Source organism: Bufo bufo, chromosome 1 (genome assembly GCF_905171765.1).
Source record: "Bufo bufo chromosome 1, aBufBuf1.1, whole genome shotgun sequence".
Taxonomy (NCBI): domain Eukaryota; kingdom Metazoa; phylum Chordata; class Amphibia; order Anura; family Bufonidae; genus Bufo; species Bufo bufo.
In genome coordinates, this window is record NC_053389.1 from 86,589,795 (window position 1) to 86,610,643 (window position 20,849).

General features: G+C 42.6%; 1 protein-coding gene across 3 annotated transcripts in view; it reads left to right on the plus strand.

The window, feature by feature from the left end:
• DRD2 (dopamine receptor D2) overlaps positions 1–16,763 on the plus strand; it is a 337,249-nt gene extending 320,486 nt beyond the window's left edge. For 2 of the 3 annotated variants that reach the window (XM_040415549.1, XM_040415548.1), the window contains 2 exons: positions 1,584–1,920; positions 16,570–16,763. In XM_040415549.1, coding sequence (XP_040271483.1) covers positions 1,584–1,920; positions 16,570–16,763 — 531 coding nt within the window. The remainder of the gene's footprint in view (positions 1–1,583; positions 1,921–16,569) is intronic. The other variant, XM_040415550.1, reaches the window with a different exon arrangement.
• Positions 16,764–20,849: the final 4,086 nt, after the last annotated feature.

The window sequence follows — 20,849 nt, forward strand, 5'->3', positions numbered from 1 at the left end:
TCCGCTCTGCCTGCTATTGAAGCTTGTTCGTAAGTGCTGTGGTGATACAGGGGAACATGTGAACATGGGAGAGCGCAGTGTTAGTTAAACTTAATAACAGGATAAGGATTCATGTTTATAAATACTTCGGTGAGCAGAGGGCCGGTGTATTGGGGGACACTGTTATGAGGGGGATCTGTGGATGACATATAGCAGTGTCATCCGCAGATCCCCCATAACAGTTCCATCCACAGATCCCCCACCCCATAACAATGCCATCCACAGATCCCCCTACCCCATAACAATGCCATCCACAGATCTCCCACCCCATAACAATGCCATCCACAGATCCCCCCACCCCATAGCAGTACCATCCACAGATCCCCCATAACAGTGCCATCCACAGATCCCCCATAACAGTTCCATCCACAGATCCCCCACCCCATAACAATGCCATCCACAGATCCCCCCACCCCATAGCAGTGCCATCCACAGATCCCCCATAACAGTGCCATCCACAGATCCCCCATAACAGTGCCATCCACAGATCCCCCATAACAGTGCCATCCACAGGTCACCCATAACAGTGCCATCCACAGGTCACCCATAACAGTGCCATCCACAGGTCACCCATAACAGTGCCATCCACAGATCCCCCACATGACAGTGCGTCATCCACAGATCCCCCATAATAGTGTCATGCACAGACCACCATTAATTCAAAAGCCACCAAAAGCACACCTTTTGGTTATTTTTTTTTTCTTATTTCCCTCCTCAAAAACCTAGGTGCGTCTTATAGGCGTTTATAGGGCGAAAAATACGGTATTTAGAATATTCGTCTTTTTTTTTTTCAATCTGTACTGTTATTCCACTTTGGCATACTCCTCCCCGGCAAGCGTCCCCGTCACCATGGGAACGCCTGTGGGTTAGAATATACCATCGGATCTGAGTTTTCACGATCTCAGGGAAAACTCAGATACGATGGTATTTTCTAACCCACAGGCGTTCCCATGGTGACGGGGATGCTTGTCAGGGAGGAGTATGCGAACAACTGTACAGATTGGAAAAAAAAGGCGAATATTCAAAATAACGAATATATTCCCTATATTGCTATATATTTGATTTTTACAATATTCGACATTTTTTTTCCATATGAAAACATGATTCCTTCCTGCTTAAGTTGCTTGTGAGCCAATGACTCATTGACGCACAAGAAAGAAGCAGGGAGGAATCATGTTTTCAGATGTTAAAAAATGACGAATATTCGATATAGCTAATATATAGCACTATATTCTAAATATTTGTGAATTAGCGAAGTTGCGATATTCACGATTAATATTCGCTATTCGAATATTTGCGCTCAACACTATCGGACAACATTGCGTTGTTAACTTTATCTATTCCAACTTAAACCTTCAAATCAACATTTGTTGGATTAGAAGCTGCGTCCTCTTTATGGCAAGGTCTACTAACGGAACTAGGATTAGTCTTTGAGTAAACTATAATTACCGTAATCCCAATACCACTTTTCAAAACATGCTATACCTTGGAGATGGATTATGTATTTAATTTTATATGGTGTTCTATATTTTATTACTATGCAGGAGGCAGAGAACCATCAAGAAGAAATGGAAATGGAGATGATTTCAAGCACATCACCCCCAGAAAAGACAAAGCACAAGTCAGCCTCCCCAAACCACCAACAGCTGGCTGTGCCAGCAGCATCAAACCAGTTCAACACTTCTGTCCCTTCTCCAGCAGATAGTCCATGTAAGGCTGAGAAGAATGGCCATCCAAAAGACAGTGCCAAGCCTGCAAAGGCTTTTGAAACTCAGTCAATGCCCAATGGCAAAACAAGGACCTCTCTTAATACTATGAGCAAAAGGAAACTTTCACAGCAAAAAGAGAAGAAAGCAACACAGATGTTAGCCATTGTACTTGGTAAGTATTACATACTGTATAGAACATAGAGATGATCCTATTTCCTATTATACTTGAGTACTTCTCTTATTCATAGTAACATAAGGGAAGATTTATCAAACTGATGTAAAGTAGAACTGGCTTAGTTGCCCATAACAACCAATCAGATTCCACCTTTCATGTTCCAAAGGAGCTGTGGAAAATCCATGATTTCCTCATTTATACATAGTTATTAGATCGCCCCTCAGTCATCTTTTTTCTAAACTGAATAACGATAATTTTGACAATCTTTCTGGGTCCTGTAGTCCACCCATTCCAGTTATTACTTTAGCTGCCCTCCTCTGAACCCTCTCCAGCTCTGCTATGTTGGTCTTGTTCATAGGAGCCCAGAACTGTACACAGTACTCCATGTGTGGTCTGACTAGTGATTTGTAAAGTGTCAGGACTATGTTCTCATCACGTGCATCTTTGCTCCTTTTGATGCAACCCATTATCTTATTGGCCTTGGCAGCAGCTGCCTGACACTAGTTTCTACAGTTAAGTTTGCTGTCCACTAAATTTGTAAGTACTTTTCCATGTCAGTGTTACCCATTGTTTTACCATTTAGTATGTACTGGTGACATGTATTTTTCCTTTCCATTTGCATAACCTTACATTTGTCAGTGTTAAACCTCATCTGCCACTTATCTGCCCAAGCCTCCAATCTATCCAGATCCCTCTGTAGCCATATACTGTCCTTTTTCATGCTTACTTTGCATAGTTTAGTGTCATCTGCAAAAATTTATATTTTACTATGCAAGCCTTCTACAAGATCACTGGTAAATATATTGAAGAGAATAGGGCCCAATACTGACACCTGAGGTACCCCAGTAGTGACAGTGACCCAATCTGAGTATGTGCCAGTATGTACCCTCTGTTTTCTACCACTGAGCCAGTTACTTACCCACATACAGACATTTCCACCCAGTCCAAACATTCTCATATTATATACTAGCCTTTTATGTGGCATAGTATCAAATGCTTTGGAGAAGTCAAGATACAAGACTCACCGTGGACAACTCTAGAACTTACTTCCTCATACAAACTGATTGAATTAGTTTGACATGAGCGATCCCTCATGAAGCCATGCTGACACAACGTTATTTGCTTATTTTCCTTCAGATACTTAAGAATAGCATATCTTAGAAAACCTTCAGTTTACCCACGACAGATGTTAAACTTACTGGCCTATACTTTCCGGGCTCTGTTTTTGAACCCTTCTTGAATATTGTTCCACATATGCTAAGCGCCAGTCCCGTGGAACGTTCCCGGTCAATATAGCGTCCTTAAGTATCAAAAATAAGGGTCTGGCTATGACATTACTTAATTCTTTTAGGATATGGTGATGTACGCTATCTGGTCCTTGCAATTTGTCTATTTTAATATTTTTAAAATACCTCTGCACTTATTCCTGGGTCAGACAGGGCACTTTAAATGGTGAGTTTACTTTAAAACTCTGCATTTCATCTGACAGTTTATTTTTCTCAGTGAATACAGTGGAAAAATAAATATTTAATAGATTTGCTTTCTCCTTATCACTCTCTCCATTTCCTCCCTCATCACTCTGTAAAGGAGCAATACTTTCAGGTTTATACTTTTTACCATTTATATAATTGAAGAACATTTTAGGGTTTGTTTTACTCTCTTTTTGAAATGAATCTCTGTCTCTAGGTTGGCTGCTTTTATTTGTCTTTTACATATTCAATTTTTTGCCTTAGTTTTTCAATGCTTCATCACTACCTTCCTGTTTTAGTGATTTAAATGATTTATTTTTATTCATTTATTGCTTACTTTACATTTCTATGTATCCACATTTTCTTTTCTTGTTCCTAACCCTTTCTTCCCATAAGGTATGTACCTCTCACAATAAGAGTTTAGTATGCTTTTAAAAATATGTGTATCCTATTTTATGGCTGCATTATTTTTATTTTCTTTTGAAGGGCATTGTCCCAGTTCGTGAGGCTAATGGACTCTTCAAGCTAGTCAGATTTAGCTTTTTTGAAGTTTGGTATTTCTGTGCCTCCCTGTCACGGCTGTATGTGAGCAACAAGAGCATGCACAGAAAATAGAGCTACTGACCGGACCCAAACTAGGGAGGATAAAGGGTGACCCCTGTCAGACCCTCAAAAGCTCTCCCTATGCTGCTAAGCCCATGCCCGGATCCAAATGGTGGAAGGAGGCATGCCCGCGTACCTAAGACTGATGACCACTGTAACCCCTACAATAGTGGAAGGGGCACGGCCACCGGTGCCCTGCTCAGTATATGGAGGGAACCGTGGTCGCCTCGGATCCAGTCAGAAAACACACAGATGCACAGCAATGTCTGCACACTTAGCTGAAGGGCTGCAGCCGTAGTGAAGACGGATCCAAAGACAGGCTGGCAATATCCGGAGTACTTGCTGCAGCAGAACACAGGTCCAGTGAAAGGATAGCATACAAGGGAAGATACTCAAGCAAGAGCTACAACCCAAATGAGAAATATAATCCACACCTACAATAGGAGGAGGGGGAATATAAAGGCAGGGAAATCAAACGGAGGAGGAACAGCTGGGAGGAAGGAAACAGAAAACTCCTCCCAGCTCTAGTAGTGACATCATCACAGGGGTGGAGAAACAGAGCTGTGAGAACGTCCCAAAGCTCTGGTAGTGACACTCCCTTAGGAAAAACTCCCTCAGTTATATTTTTCTGGAATGTGGGCTTTTAGACAGGACTTTGCATAAAAGTAGATCCCTCCCCTCTTATGGTTTTGTCACATCTGTGACAGGTCTCAGAAGGTCTGAAAGATTATCTACGCATTAGTGATCTGACAGCCTCTTTTGGTTTCACTTTGTGTGTTGCTGGTATGTCCACACCTCCTGTTCAGGTGTGGATCATGTGACCTTTATCTCGCCCTATTTAGTCTGACTTTTCCCATCACTCCTTGCTTGGGATAGCTTCATTTGGTCTTGGAAGAGCTGGAGTGTGATTCGTGTTGAAGTCCTGTTCATCCTCTAAAGTTAAGTGTTCCGCTTGTCGTGTTTTGTATCCCCCCCCTGGTTGTTTACTAGGCCTCAGTGAGACGCTAGTTCCTTCACCTGGGAAAGAACGGGTGTTCTCTGCCCTGTCATTATCTTTAGGGCATCTGAGGGTCACCAGGGTTTTCTAGGTTCCCGTGTATGGGTATCTCTACCATCGAGAGGTGCCCATACGGATAGGAGTTAGGGGCAGGAGCAGGGTTTTATAGGTGGTGACCCTTTTCCTTCCCTAGCGGTGAGGCCTAGTGTCTTTCCCCTTCCTTCTTGATTGTCTTTTGGTGTTCTCCCCTACTACATCCGTGACATTATCCCAAGCCGATACCGCCATTTTTGTTCTGATCTGTGCAGCTATGGATACTATGTCTGCACTGGTCGAACAGATGCAGAATCTGACTTTGGAGGTAGCAGACCTCCACGAAACTGTCTTGCAGATTCAGAGTCCACAGGCTGCTGGTTCCGGTGGTGGGTCCCAGGCCTGTCCTGAACTCTCCTGGACAGGTTTTCCGGGGGTAGTGACAATTTCATCCGGTTCAGGGAGTCATGTAAATTATACTTTAAGCTGCGTCCATACTCTTCTGGGGATGAGTGTCAACGTGTGGGTATGATTATTTCATTGTTTAAAGAGGACGCCCGATCTTGGGATTTTTCTCTGCACTGGATCACCGTCCCTCCGGTCGGTAGATTAATTCTTCAGAGCCTTGGGTCTCATCCACGATGACCCGGATCGGATTTATCAGGCCGAGACCAAGTTACGGAATTTGCGGCATGGAGAACGTTCCACGGAGACCTATTGCTCTGAATTTAGGAGATGGGCTATGGATACTGAGTGGAACGATCCTGCTCTCCGTAGCCTATTCTGTCAGGGTCTCTCTGAGAGACTGCAGGACGTGTTGGCCTTTCATGAAAATCCTGTGTCATTGGAGGCAGCTATTTCCCTTGCTGTACGTCTAGATAGACGCCTCAGGGAGAGATCTAGGGGTCCTCACCTTCAGGACGTACTGTCCAATAAGGGTACTTATTCCTTTCACACTTATGGTGGAGAGACACTGGTAGTTGCGCCTTGTGATGAGCCTATGCAGTTAGGAGGAGCTACTACTGGCAAAAGCTTGGATCATGTGAAAGGAGTCTGCTTTTATTGTGTCAAAAAGGGACATTTTGTGAACATTTGTCCGTACTTGCAGCATCAAGGTGTAAACAAAAAGAAAAATAAACTTTTAATCCTCAAATTACTATTGGTGGTGTGGGTGGGGAGCAAGAAAACCTTCTTTTGTCTTTTACTGGTAGTACCCGTTTTCTCCTGTCTGCCGAGGTGGCGCTAGAGTCCAAAACTGTGAAAATCTAAGCATTTATCGACATTGGGGCAGGAGTTTACTTGATTGATGGAGAGTTTGTACGCATTCATGGGTTGACTACTAATGCATTCGAGAAAAGTATTTCTGTCTTTGAAATTGACTCAGCACCTCTCACCCAAAAATGCCTGTCGCAGGTAGTGAACGACATTCATTTAAGAGTAGGTGATTTGCATCAAGAATCTATCTCCTGTTATGTATTGGAGGGTCTGCCTGCTCCGTTGGTGTTGGGCTTACCATGGTTAAGCAAACATAACCCTAACATCGACTGGCAAGCGAGACAGATTCTCGATTGGAGTGAATTTTGCATGGACAACTGTCTTAATGCATCATTCTCTATGGTGACCACTAAAACTGTACCCTCGTTCATTTCAGAATTTTCTGATGTTTTCTCTGAGAGTGGTAATCAGGCGTTGCCTCCGCACCGGGAGTATGACTGTCCCGTTAATCTTATTCCCGGAGCTAAATTGCCCAAATCTCGGTTGAATAATCTTTCGGAACCCGAAAGAAAGGCCATGCAAGAGTATATTACCGAGAGTTTGGCAAAGGGACATATTAGACCATCCAAGTCCCCAGTGGCTGCTGGGTTTTTCTTTGTAAAGAAAAAAGATGGTACCCTGAGACCATGCCTGGACTTTCGTGAGCTCAATCGTATTACCGTCCGTGATCCTTACCCCCTTCCTTTGATTCCGGATTTGTTTAGTCAGATTGTCGGTGCCAAGGTGTTCTCTAAGTTGGATCTGAGAGGGGCATATAATCTGGTAAGGATCAAGGAGGGGGATGAGTGGAAGACCGCATTTAATACCCCTGAGGGTCATTTTGAAAACCTGGTCATGCCCTTTGGGTTAACCAATGCTCCTGCGGTTTTTCAACACTTTGTCAATGACATCTTTCATCATCTGGTGTGGAGGTTTGTCGTTGTATACCTTGATGACATACTAATTTATTCGCCTAATATGGAGACTCATCAGGATCATGTGAGACAGTTGTTGCAGATCCTAAGAGAGAATAAGTTGTATGCTAAGATGGAAGTGTGTGTATTTGCTGTACAGGAAGTGCAATTTCTGGGTTACCTGCTCTCATCCTCAGGTTTTCGTATGGATCCCGAGAAGGTCCGTGCCGTGTTGGACTGGGATCGACCGGAAAATCTGAAAGTGCTTATGCGGTTTTTGGGGTTTACCAACTACTACCGTAAATTTATCTTGAACTATTCATTGGTGGTTAAACCTTTAACAGACATGACTAGGAAGGGTGCAGATATTTCTGTCTAGTCTGATGCGGCATTACAGGCCTTTTCTGCTATGAAAGAATGTTTTGCTTCGGCCCCTATTCTGATGCAACCGGACGTGACTCAGCCATTTATTGTTGAGGTTGACGCGTCCGAGGTAGGGGTAGGAGCAATCTTGTCGCAAGGTCCTTCACCTAGTAAATGGCACCCATGTGCATTTTTCTCTAAAAAACTGTAATGCTGAAAGGAATTATGATGTGGGGAATAGGGAATTGCTGGCCATTAAGTTGGCCTTCAAGGAATGGCGGCATTGGTTGGAAGGAGCAATTCCCCCTATTACGGTAATTACGGATCACAAGAATCTGGCCTACCTGGAGTCGGTTAAGCGACTGAACCTAAGGCAGGAAAGATGGTCATTGTTTTTCACCAGATTTAACTTCATTGTCACTTACCACCCTAGGGTTAAGAACGTCAAGGCGGGCGCTTTGTCTCGTAGATTTCCTGGGAGGGGTGAGTCTAATGACCCTAGTCCTATTTTATCTGAAGGGGTAGTCATATCCGCTCTTTATCCTGATCTTGAGGCCAGGGCGTTGGAGGCACAAAAGGATGCTCCAGACTCTTGTCTTCCGGGGAAGTTGTTTGTTCCCTCCGAATTACGTCACAAGGTGTTTGACCAACATCACTGTACGGTGCTTGCTGGGCACCCTGGGAGCAGATCGACTGTCGATCTCATCTCATCTCTCACAGATTTTGGTGGCCGGGGTTGCGTAAGTGTGTTGAGGACTATGTTTCAGCCTGTGGTACCTGTGCACGTGCTAAGGTGACACATACTCTGCCTTCCGGATCTCTGCTTCCATTGCCCATCCCGTCCAGACCTTGGACCCATTTGTCCATGGATTTTATGATGGATTTACCGAATTCTTCGGGAAAAACTGTGATTCTGGTGGTTGTAGATCGTTTTAGTAAAATGGCACACTTTATTGCATTACCTAGTCTACCCAATGCTAAAACTCTTGCACAGGTGTTTGTCGACAACATCATGAAACTACATGGCATTCCCTCTGATGTGGTGTCCGATAGAGGGACTCAGTTTGTTTCCAGATTCTGGAAAGCGTTCTGTACTCATCTGGGTGTACAATTGTCCTTCTCTTCGGCTTTTTATCCTCAGTCGAACAGACAGACGGAGCGCACTAATAAGAATCTGGAGACTTACATGAGATGTTTTGTTTCAGAGAATCAGGAAGAGTGGTCTTCATTTTTGTCGTTAGCTGAGTTTGCTATAAATAACCGTAGACAGGAAATCACTGATAAGTTGACTTTTTTGGGGCATATGGGTTCCATCCACAGTTTGGTACATTTTCTGGTGCTCAAAATTCCGGCATTTCTGCGGAGGAACGATTTTCCTCTTCTTTGTCTTCTATTTGGCAGAAAATCCAAAATAACCTGAAAAAGATGGGCAACAGGTATAAGCGTGTGGCTGACAGGAGACGTATGAGTGGTCCGGACCTGAGAGTGGGTGATTCTGTGTGGTTGTCTACAAGAAACATTAAACTTAAGGTACCTTCTTGGAAGTTGGGCCCAAGATTTATTGGCCCATATAAGATCACTGCCATTGTTAACCCTGTAGCCTTCCATCTTGAACTTCCTTAGGCATTGAAAATCCATAACGTATTTCATAAATCGTTGCTAAAGAAATGTGTCGAACCTGTTAAGCCGTCCTCCTTGCCTCCCGCTCCTGTCATTGTGGACTACCGAGTTCTCCGGAGATCCCTCCAGTATCTCGTTCATTGGAGAGGGTACGGACCAGAGGAGAGGATGTGGGTTCCAGCAACCGATGTTAATGCTAGTCGTCTGGGGAGAGCATTCCACAGAGCTCATCCTGATAAGGTCGGTCCTGGGTGCCCTGAGGTCACCCGTAGAATGGGGGGGTACTGTCACATATGTGACAGGTCTCAGAAGGTCTGAAAGATTATCTACGCATTAGTGATCTGACAGCCTCTTTTGGTTTCACTTTGTGTGTTGCTGGTATGTCCACACCTCCTGTTCAGGTGTGGATCATGTGACCTTTATCTCGCCCTATTCAGTCTGACTTTTCCCATCACTCCTTGCTTGGGATAGCTTCATTTGGTCTTGGAAGAGCTGGAGTGTGGTTCGTGTTGAAGTCCTGTTCATCCTTCATCCTCTGAAGTTAAGTGTTCCGCTTGTCGTGTTTTGTATTTTCTCCCCGGTTGTTTACTAGGCCTCAGTGAGACGCTAGTTCCTTCACCTGGGAAGGAACGGGTGGTCTCTGCCCTGTCATTATCTTTAGGGCATCTGAGGGTCACCAGGGTTTTCTAGGTTCCCGTGTATGGGTATCTCTACCATCGAGAGGTGCCCATACGGATAGGAGTTAGGGGCAGGAGCAGGGTTTTATAGGTGGTGACCCTTTTCCTTCCCTAGCGGTGAGGCCTAGTGTCTTTCCTCTTCCTTCTTGATTGTCTTTTGGTGTTCTCCCCTACTACATCCGTGACATTTTTTCATGATCCTTTCTAAACAGATTGTAACCCTGTACGTTAACCACCCAGTCATAGCTGTCATCCAACCATATCTCTGTTATTGCCACTATGTCATAGTTTGCCTAAGACATTACTATGTACTTCTAAATCACCAGTTTTATTAGTTAGGCTTCTTGCATTAACCACCTCCGGACCGCTGTACGCACAGACGCGTCCTGGAGGTGGTTGATTCATTCCTCCTGGACGCGCCGGCGCGTCCTCTCGCGAGACGCGAGATTTCCTGTGAACGCGCGCACACAGGCGCGCGCGCTCACAGGAACGGAATGTAAGAGAGTTGATCTCCAGCCTGCCAGCGGCGATCGTTCGCTGGCAGGCTGGAGATGTGTTTTTTTTAACCCCTAACAGGTATATTAGACGCTGTTTTGATAACAGCGTCTAATATACCTGCTACCTGGTCCTCTGGTGGTCCCATTTGTTTGGATCGACCACCAGAGGACACAGGTAGCTCAGTAAAGTCCCACCAAGCACCACTACACTACACTACACCCCCCCCCGTCACTTATTAACCCCTTATTAGCCCCTGATCACCCCTAATCACCCCTGATCACCCCATATAGACTCCCTGATCACCCCCCTGTCATTGATTACCCCCCTGTCATTGATCAACCCCCTGTAAAGCTCCATTCAGATGTCCGCATGATTTTTACGGATCCACTGATAGATGGATCGGATCCGCAAAACGCATCCGGACGTCTGAATGAAGCCTTACAGGGGCATGATCAATGACTGTGGTTATCACCCCATATAGACTCCCTGATCACCCCCCTGTCATTGATCACCCCCCTGTCATTGATTACCCCCCTGTAAAGCTCCATTCAGACGTCCGCATGATTTTTACGGATCCACTGATAGATGGATCGGATCCGCAAAACGCATCCGGACGTCTGAATGAAGCCTTACAGGGGCATGATCAATGACTGTGGTGATCACCCCATATAGACTCCTTGATCACCCCCCTGTAAAGCTCCATTCAGATGTCCGCATGATTTTTACGGATCCACTGATAGATGGATCGGATCCGCAAAACGCATCCGGACGTCTGAATGAAGCCTTACAGGGGCATGATCAATGACTGTGGTTATCACCCCATATAGACTCCCTGATCACCCCCCTGTCATTGATTACCCCCCTGTCATTGATTACCCCCCTGTAAAGCTCCATTCAGACGTCCGCATGATTTTTACGGATCCACTGATAGATGGATCGGATCCGCAAAACGCATCCGGACGTCTGAATGAAGCCTTACAGGGGCATGATCAATGACTGTGGTGATCACCCCATATAGACTCCCTGATCACCCCCCTGTCATTGATTACCCCCCTGTAAAGCTCCATTCAGACGTCCGCATGATTTTTACGGATCCACTGATAGATGGATCGGATCCGCAAAACGCATCCGGACGTCTGAATGAAGCCTTACAGGGGCATGATCAATGACTGTGGTGATCACCCCATATAGACTCCCTGATCACCCCCCTGTCATTGATTACCCCCCTGTCATTGATCACCCCCCTGTAAAGCTCCATTCAGACGTCCGCATGATTTTTACGGATCCACTGATAGATGGATCGGATCCGCAAAACGCATCCGGACGTCTGAATGAAGCCTTACACGGGCGTGATAAATGACTGTGGTTATCACCCCATATAGACTCCCTGATCACCCCCCTGTCATTGATCACCACCCCTGTCATTGATCACCACCCCTGTCATTGATCACCCCCCTGTCATTGATCACCCCCCTGTCATTGATCACCCCCCTGTCATTGATCAACCCCCTGTCATTGATCAACCCCCCGTAAGGCTCCATTCAGACATTTTTTTGGCCCAAGTTAGCGGAATTATTATTTTTTTTTCTTACAAAGTCTCATATTCCACTAACTTGTGACAAAAAATTAAATCTCACATGAACTCACCATACCCCTCACGGAATCCAAATGCGTAAAATTTTTTAGACATTTATATTCCAGACTTCTTCTCACGCTTTAGGGCCCCTAGAATGCCAGGGCAGTATAAATACCCCACATGTGACCCCATTTCGGAAAGAAGACACCCCCAGGTATTCCGTGAGGGGCATATTGAGTCCATGAAAGATTGAAATTTTTGTCCCAAGTTAGCGGAACGGGAGACTTTGTGAGAAAAAAATAAAAAATATCAATTTCCGCTAACTTGTGCCAAAAAAAAAAAAATTCTATGAACTCGCCATGCCCCTCATTGAATACCTTGGGGTGTCTTCTTTCCAAAATGGGGTCACATGTGGGGTATTTATACTGCCCTGGCATTCTAGGGGCCCCAAAGCGTGAGAAGAAGTCTGGTATCCAAATGTCTAAAAATGCCCTCCTAAAAGGAATTTGGGCCCCTTTGCGCATCTAGGCTGCAAAAAAGTGTCACACATCTGGTATCGCCGTACTCAGGAGAAGTTGGGCAATGTGTTTTGGGGTGTCATTTTACATATACCCATGCTGGGTGAGATAAATATCTTGGTCAAATGCCAACTTTGTATAAAAAAATGGGAAAAGTTGTCTTTTGCCAAGATATTTCTCTCACCCAGCATGGGTATATGTAAAAAGACACCCCAAAACACATTCCCCAACTTCTCCCGAGTACGGAGATACCAGATGTGTGACACTTTTTTGCAGCCTAGGTGGGCAAAGGGGCCCATATTCCAAAGAGCACCTTTAGGATTTCACTGGTCATTTACCTACTTACCACACATTAGGGCCCCTGGAAAATGCCAGGGCAGTATAACTACCCCACAAGTGACCCCATTTTGGAAAGAAGACACCCCAAGGTATTCCGTGAGGGGCATGGCGAGTTCCTAGAATTTTTTTTTTTTTGTCACAAGTTAGTGGAAAATGATGATTTTTTTTTTTTTTTTTTTTTTTTCATACAAAGTCTCATATTCCACTAACTTGTGACAAAAAATAAAAACTTCCATGAACTCACTATGCCCATCAGCGAATACCTTGGGGTCTATTCTTTCCAAAATGGGGTCACTTGTGGGGTAGGTATAATGCCCTGGTATTTTAGGGGCCCAAATGTGTGGTAAGGAGTTTGAAATCAAATTCTGTAAAAAATGACGAGTGAAATCCGAAAGGTGCTCTTTGGAATATGGGCCCCTTTGCCCACCTAGGCTGCAAAAAAGTGTCACACATCTGGTATCTCCGTACTCAGGAGAAGGTGGGGAATGTGTTTTGGGGTGTCATTTTACATATACCCATGCTGGGTGAGATAAATATCTTGGTCAAATGCCAACTTTGTATAAAAAAATGGGAAAAGTTGTCTTTTGCCAAGATATTTCTCTCACCCAGCATGGGTATATGTAAAAAGACACCCCAAAACACATTCCCCAACTTCTCCTGAGTACGGAGATACCACATGTGTGGCACTTTTTTGCAGCCTAGGTGGGCAAAGGGGCCCATATTCCAAAGAGCACCTTTTGGATTTCACTGGTCATTTACCTACTTACCACACATTAGGGCCCCTGGAAAATGCCAGGGCAGTATAACTACCCCACAAGTGACCCCATTTTGGAAAGAAGACACCCCAAGGTATTCCGTGAGGGGCATGGCGAGTTCCTAGAATTTTTTATTTTTTGTCACAAGTTAGTGGAAAATGATGATTTTTTTTATATATTTTTTTTTTTTCATACAAAGTCTCATATTCCACTAACTTGTGACAAAAAATAAAAACTTCCATGAACTCACTATGCCCATCAGCGAATACCTTGGGGTCTCTTCTTTCCAAAATGGGGTCACTTGTGGGGTAGTTATACTGCCCTGGCATTCTAGGGGCCCAAATGTGTGGTAAGGAGTTTGAAATCAAATTCTGTAAAAAATGACGAGTGGAATCCGAAAGGTGCTCTTTGGAATATGGGCCCCTTTGCCCACCTAGGCTGCAAAAAAGTGTCACACATCTGGTATCTCCGTATTCAGGAGAAGTTGGGGAATGTGTTTTCGGGTGTCTTTTTACATATACCCATGCTGGGTGAGAGAAATATCTTGGCAAAAGACAACTTTTCCCATTTTTTTATACAAAGTTGGCATTTGACCAAGATATTTATCTCACCCAGCATGGGTATATGTAAAATGACACCCCAAAACACATTCCCCAACTTCTACTGAATACGGAGATACCAGATGTGTGACACTTTTTTGCAGCCTAGGTGGGCAAAGGGGCCCACATTCCAAAGAGCACCTTTCGGATTTCACTGGTCAGTTTTTACAGAATTTGATTTCAAACTCCTTACCACACATTTGGGCCCCTAGAATGCCAGGGCAGTATAACTACCCCACAAGTGACCCCATTTTGGAAAGAAGAGACCCCAAGGTATTTCGTGATGGGCATAGTGAGTTCATGGAAGTTTTTATTTTTTGTCACAAGTTAGTGGAATATGAGACTTTGTAAGAAAAAAAAAAAAAAAAAAAAAATCATCATTTTCCGCTAACTTGTGACAAAAAATAAAAAGTTCTATGAACTCACTATGCCCATCAGCGAATACCTTAGGGTGTGTACTTTCCGAAATGGGGTCATTTGTGGGGTGTTTGTACTGTCTGGCCATTGTAGAACCTCAGGAAACATGACAGGTGCTCAGAAAGTCAGAGCTGCTTCAAAAAGCGGAAATTCACATTTTTGTACCATAGTTTGTAAACGCTATAACTTTTACCCAAACCATTTTTTTTTTACCCAAACATTTTTTTTTTATCAAAGACATGTAGAACAATAAATTTAGAGCAAAATTTATATATGGATGTCATTTTTTTTGCAAAATTTTACAACTGAAAGTGAAAAATGTCATTTTTTTGCAAAAAAATCGTTAAATTTCGATTAATAACAAAAAAAGTAAAAATGTCAGCAGCAATGAAATACCACCAAATGAAAGCTCTATTAGTGAGAAGAAAAGGAGGTAAAATTCATTTGGGTGGTAAGTTGCATGACCGAGCAATAAATGGTGAAAGTAGTGTAGGTCAGAAGTGTAAAAAGTGGCCTGGTCTTTCAGGGTGTTTAAGCACTGGGGGCTGAGGTGGTTAATATACATACAATTAAGAATTTTTTGTATATTTCTTACCCTACACCAGTTTCTAACTGTTCTAGTCCCTCCCTCTATTCCTCCCCCAGTTCTCTATCTCTATTTACCCCTTCTATGATGTAATTACCCTCCTCCCCAGTCCCTAGGTTAAACACTCCTCCAACCTTCTAATCAACTTCTCCCCAAAACAGCTGTATTTTCCCCATTAAGGTGCAGCCCATTCCTATGATCGAGCCTGTAGCTGACAGAGAAGTCAGACCAGTTTTCAAGGAACCCAAACTCCTCCTTTCTAAACCAGCCACTTGTTAATCTCCCTAATGCTGCACGGCTTGTGGTACAGGTAGTATTTCAGAAAATACTACGTTTGAGATCCTAAATCAGGATCTTCCACCTACCTCTAACTGTCATTGGTTCCAATGTGGACCATGAATGCCAGCACTTCCCAGTAACCCATCAACCCAATCCACCATATGTGGAGTTTGAGCACCAGGAAGATAATACACCATTCGACAATCCTGGTTTTTGTGACAGATCGCCCTATCTGTACTCCTAATAATGGAGTCTCCCACTACCAGCACTTGTCTGGCCTGCCCTGCTCTCCTGGTTCCCTGTTTACTGGAGCTGACATTCCCCTGACTGGCAGAGGAAGTATCTTGCTGCAACAATGCTCTCCCTTAGCTGACATCCCCCTCATCTGTCAACCTTGCAAACTTCTTGAGCTGTGCCAGATCAGGGCTAGCCTCCATTGCACTCTTTCCTCCACCCTGCTTTCTAAATGTTGTCCAGCTATCATTCATATGTGGATTTATATACAGACTCTAGGACAGGGATCAGCAACCTTTGGCACTCCAGCTGTTCTGAAACTACAAATCAGAATCCAACTTTCATTTTTTTGGAAATTACAAGAACAGTCAAGAAAGTGTACATGCTAGGAATTGTAGTTTCACCTGCAGCTGGAGTTCCGAAGTTTGCTGATCCCTTCTCTGTGTTTTTTTTACTAATGCAGATGTTTCATAAAATGTTGCTCTTCAATCTAACCATAAAAATATTATTTTCCAAAATATAAGACTCAGCCAGCTCTACAGCCTTGTTTTCAGATCAAATTGAATTCCACAATATGCAATGCCTATTGATTCTAATGTAGTATTTTATTTTTTTAGGGGATTTATATCTCACAATACTGTCCAAAACAATTGTCTGGCTATGTAAGGTATACCCATCGAGTTAGCCACACCTGAAGTCATGCATGGCTTTAAAATAAAATATAATATTAGTAAGTAATTACAATACATTAGTAAGGGCCTTGTGTTAATTTTGCATAGTAAATGCCATTTGTTGAAGTGAGACAATCCCTTTACTACTACCCCTTTCTATAGCAGCAGTTGTATGGTTAGCATAAATTATTATCTTGTACCTTTTAATGTAACCCAAATAATATAATATGTTGTATTTCCTCAGGGGTCTTCATTGTCTGTTGGTTTCCTTTCTTCATAACCCACATCCTAAATATGCATTGCGACTGTAAAATCCCACCGGTATTGTACAGTGCATTCACTTGGCTTGGATACGTTAACAGTGCGATCAACCCTATTATTTATACCACATTTAATATCGAATTTAGAAAAGCCTTCATAAAAATACTTCACTGCTAGAAGATACATCAGATAGTTTACCACGGGCAACAATTACAGGAGTGGAAACTCTAAGAAGACCTGGATTCCTTCATTGATAGAAATTGGTTCCCCACTTACTTGCTACAATCTATGTTTGGTGAATAGCAACCTGGAAATAGTTCTACTTCTGTAGACCAGTACTGAGTTTTCAGATCATGAACGATGGATTACGGTATGGATATCTATATTTCCAAGACACCTCTGGAAAGTGGAATGAGGAGCCTTAAAAGTGCTAGACATTGCCTTCTTAACCGCAGTCAAGATAAAGAAGAAGCAAGGGATTCAGCCATGAATGATAATCGAATCAAACTATTGGGACATGCAGATGTCAATTCAGTCTCACCAAAGACACTATCATTTTGTTAAATCTGATCTTTGCAATAGAAAAAAAAAACTACCATTTGCTCAGACAATACTTGGAATCAGGGAACTGGGACTTTTTCCTTAACACATAAGGACAATCCACGGAAGAGGATGTTTCTGGACTACCTCGGGAGGTGCCTAACTACAGTTTTCTGGGTCACATGATGATCAATGCAACATGGAGAGCAATGCCAGTATAGCAATGTGAAAGCAAAACTGTAAATAAAGAATGATTTGAAAGAAGCCCAAGCCAAAAAATTAAGAATATAAATATAAAATCTGTCTTGCATGGTGCGTGTCACATTTAAAGTATATCATTATATCACACCATGACCCAATTGAAAGAAAACAATGAACTATACATACATTTAATAATTGCATTTGTTCCTTGGTCAGATCCACTGCTACTGGAGGTCCAGTATGCTGTACAACAACATTCATGCAAATTCACATAGGAATAAAAATTATAGCAAAACATTGTGAGTATATATCAGTGCAAATAACATTATGACTTTGGCTTGTGGCATTGTGCTTGTTGCCAGTCAAACTGGTTAAAACGTCTTTATGTGCGCCCGCTGACAACTTCCATAATGCATCGTGAAATTGCATCACTTCATCCAGATAATTTGGCAATTCCTTTTCTATTGCCTTGTAAATTTAATGAGTTTTCTAGAAGAAACACATCAAGCATGGTGCATTCATTTGGGGTAAAGAGTTAAAGCAAAAGTTAAATTTGTACAGTGGGTTATTGCATATGTAACCGTTCTCTGTTATGCTACTTTTGCTCCTTTTTCATGCAGTGATGGTGTCGGTAATACAGACAGGCAGAAAACGAAGGAGGAGATTTAGCAAAACTAGTGTAAAAGAAAACTATGGTAGCTAAGGCCAATTTCACACTTCAGTTATTTCCATCAGTTATTGTGAGCCAAAACCACTAGTGAAGCCTACACAGAGTTAAGGTCGAATGGGAAGATTTGCACCTGTTCTGTGTTTTTTACCCACACCTGGTTTTGGCTCACAATAACTGATCGAAATAAGTGATCAAATAAGTGAAGTGTGAACTTAACATTAGTTAAACATAGCAAGTTGCAACCAATCAGATTCCAACTTTTATTTTTCAGAGCTCCTATGGGAAACTAAGCCTGTTTTCCTTTACACTAGTTTTGATAAGTCTCCCCCAAAGTTCCCCACAGCTGTTCTCTCCTTTGACATATTGTGTATAGTGCCAGCAATTAGTCAGTGTAGATTGACTTCATTGGAGAAGGCTACTTCTGATTATGAGAACTACACAGAGATACAGATGTAGCAGGGTTAGAGCTCGAGCTCTTAACTCAATTTTCTTAACTCATCGCGTTATCTTGAGACAAAAGCCATTGAAAAGCCATTGAAGGTGTTTGCTTAGATTAGATAACACAACTCAGAAATCTCCGAAAACAGGAGTGTTAACTCTACTCCATCCGTACCATAATAATACTGATGTAGCAAGTGTTAACATCACTCTTAACACATTAAATACACAGATGTAGCAAACATTATGTGTACACTTTACACAACTGCCATTTAAAAAGTTAAGTTAGAAATAATCTGTCACCAAACACCTGGAAATAAAACCTATAGACTGTGTAGACGTACGCTTGGAACAAGAAAAAAAAAAATTGCCTTCACCCAGTGTTTGCTATTAAATATTCCATACATTAATGCATATAAAAGTCCAAATAATGCATTTCCGGATGCAGACCCTTCTTCTGATCTATCCGTGATATGATGAAAGGGGCTGCTTCCCAAAACACGTTATTTGGACTTATCTATTGCTTTTCTGTTTTTTGCTTTTTTTTTCACTATGAGTGTTGTCATTTTATATTAATTTATGTATGGAATATTTTAGAGGAAAAAATGGACTAAAGTCACCTTGTACCCTGTATCTTCTCCAATTCTGGACCACAAGCTTCACCGTCCTGATGTGGATGACTGGGGCAGCTAGCAATCCTCATGCTAATGCTAATGGCCATACATGCTTTCTGGTTGTTGTGACAGTAAGTGAGCAATACTGTACCTTGACCTTGTCTCAACTATTTGTTTTTGGGGTATAGCTCTAAGTTTGCGCTCTGTGTTTCTTTTGCATTGTTGTGTGCTTGTCAGTGGAAAAGAAATACTTGGTCCCATGTTGATATGTGACTCCAGTTCGGAGAACTATGTTGGAATATGGAAAATAGACCCTGAGTGCAAATCACTTTATGTGCCGGCTGTGCCCCCCTTCCTGCTTTTACTGACAGGGCAAGGCAATGTAGACTTACTTATGCCTGGCACTGAAATCTTGTGACTGCAAAGTACAGGCCTGGAGATCCCCGGGTAGATGCACCCTGTACAGCACAGCCGCAAGATTTCAGGGCTAGGTGTGAATACTTCTACAGTGCTTGGCCCTGTCAGTCAAAGCAAGGGGGAGGCAAGCAACTGGGGCTTCAGGTGAAATGAGGTGCAACGGCAAAGCCCTGTTTGCACCTGTGGCTAATTTGCATAAACTACAAAAGGTACAGTATATTCCTCAAAATTGGGATCACATAGCAACATGGGACCAAGTGCATTTCTTTCAACTTACAAGCACACATCTACACAGGACGAATGTTTTGCTTTGAGGTATATGGTGACAGATTCCATTTATGGTTTGCTACTACTGTGCATTTAACATGTCTAATGTCACGATAACAATTGCTACATCTGTCTATGTCTATTCTATTGACAGCACCAAAGGTAGCAGCCAAGGGGAATTCTATTTCCGTTCTCTATATGTCATCTAATCTTTACAAATGACTATTATTCAGACAGCAGTATACCAAAAGGATTGTATGAAAGAAACGGAAACAGCACCTCTTCTGTCCATGAGCTGCGTCTGTTATTGAAACAGTGAGTGAGATGTAGCTGCAATATCAGAAACAGCCCAGGGGTCCTGTTTCTGGAAAAAGTCTGACAAATTTTCTCAGTTCATACAAAATTTTTTTAGAGGGGTTGTCTGAGTTAAAAAAAATTTAATAAAATAAATCCCCCATGCCAGTCAATTACATAAAATAAAACATAATCCTATATTCACCCTTTTCTCCAGTGATGTTCTCCCATCTCTTCCCACTCTTTGTATATAAGACTACAGTGGTGATGTAGAGGTATATGGCATGTGACCTCTGCTGGCTACCACTGGACACAGTCTTGTGACATATTTTGGAAAACCTCTGTAAAAATTGTTTTATATGAAGTTCCATGGGACAGATTTGTTAGACCTTAACTAAAAGGAGTCGTCGGGAGTTCTAAAAAAGAAAAAAAAAATTGTCCTAAAAATAAAAACTAAAACTGTACTCACCTCTTCAATCCCCAGTGGAAACCAGTGGAACCTTTGTATATAGGCTGCCAAAAGAGATTTGTCATAATGGAGTGTGACACATATACAGTCAGTGAGAGTGAGAGTCAGTGGAGTGTGACACAAATACAGTCAGTGAGAACCACTAATAAGCCAAATTAGGTATTAAGTAGGTATTCAAGTGCATTAGGGGAAAAAGCAAAAAATACTTAAATATAAACAAAGAAACTGTACAATCCTGTGATTCATTTTTGGCACCTGTCACTGTTATTACTGTATGCATTGTGGCCTGTGGATTGTTGTAATAGTTTATTTGATACTACTTGAGTTTTTGGTTGTGCATATGTCCAGGTTGT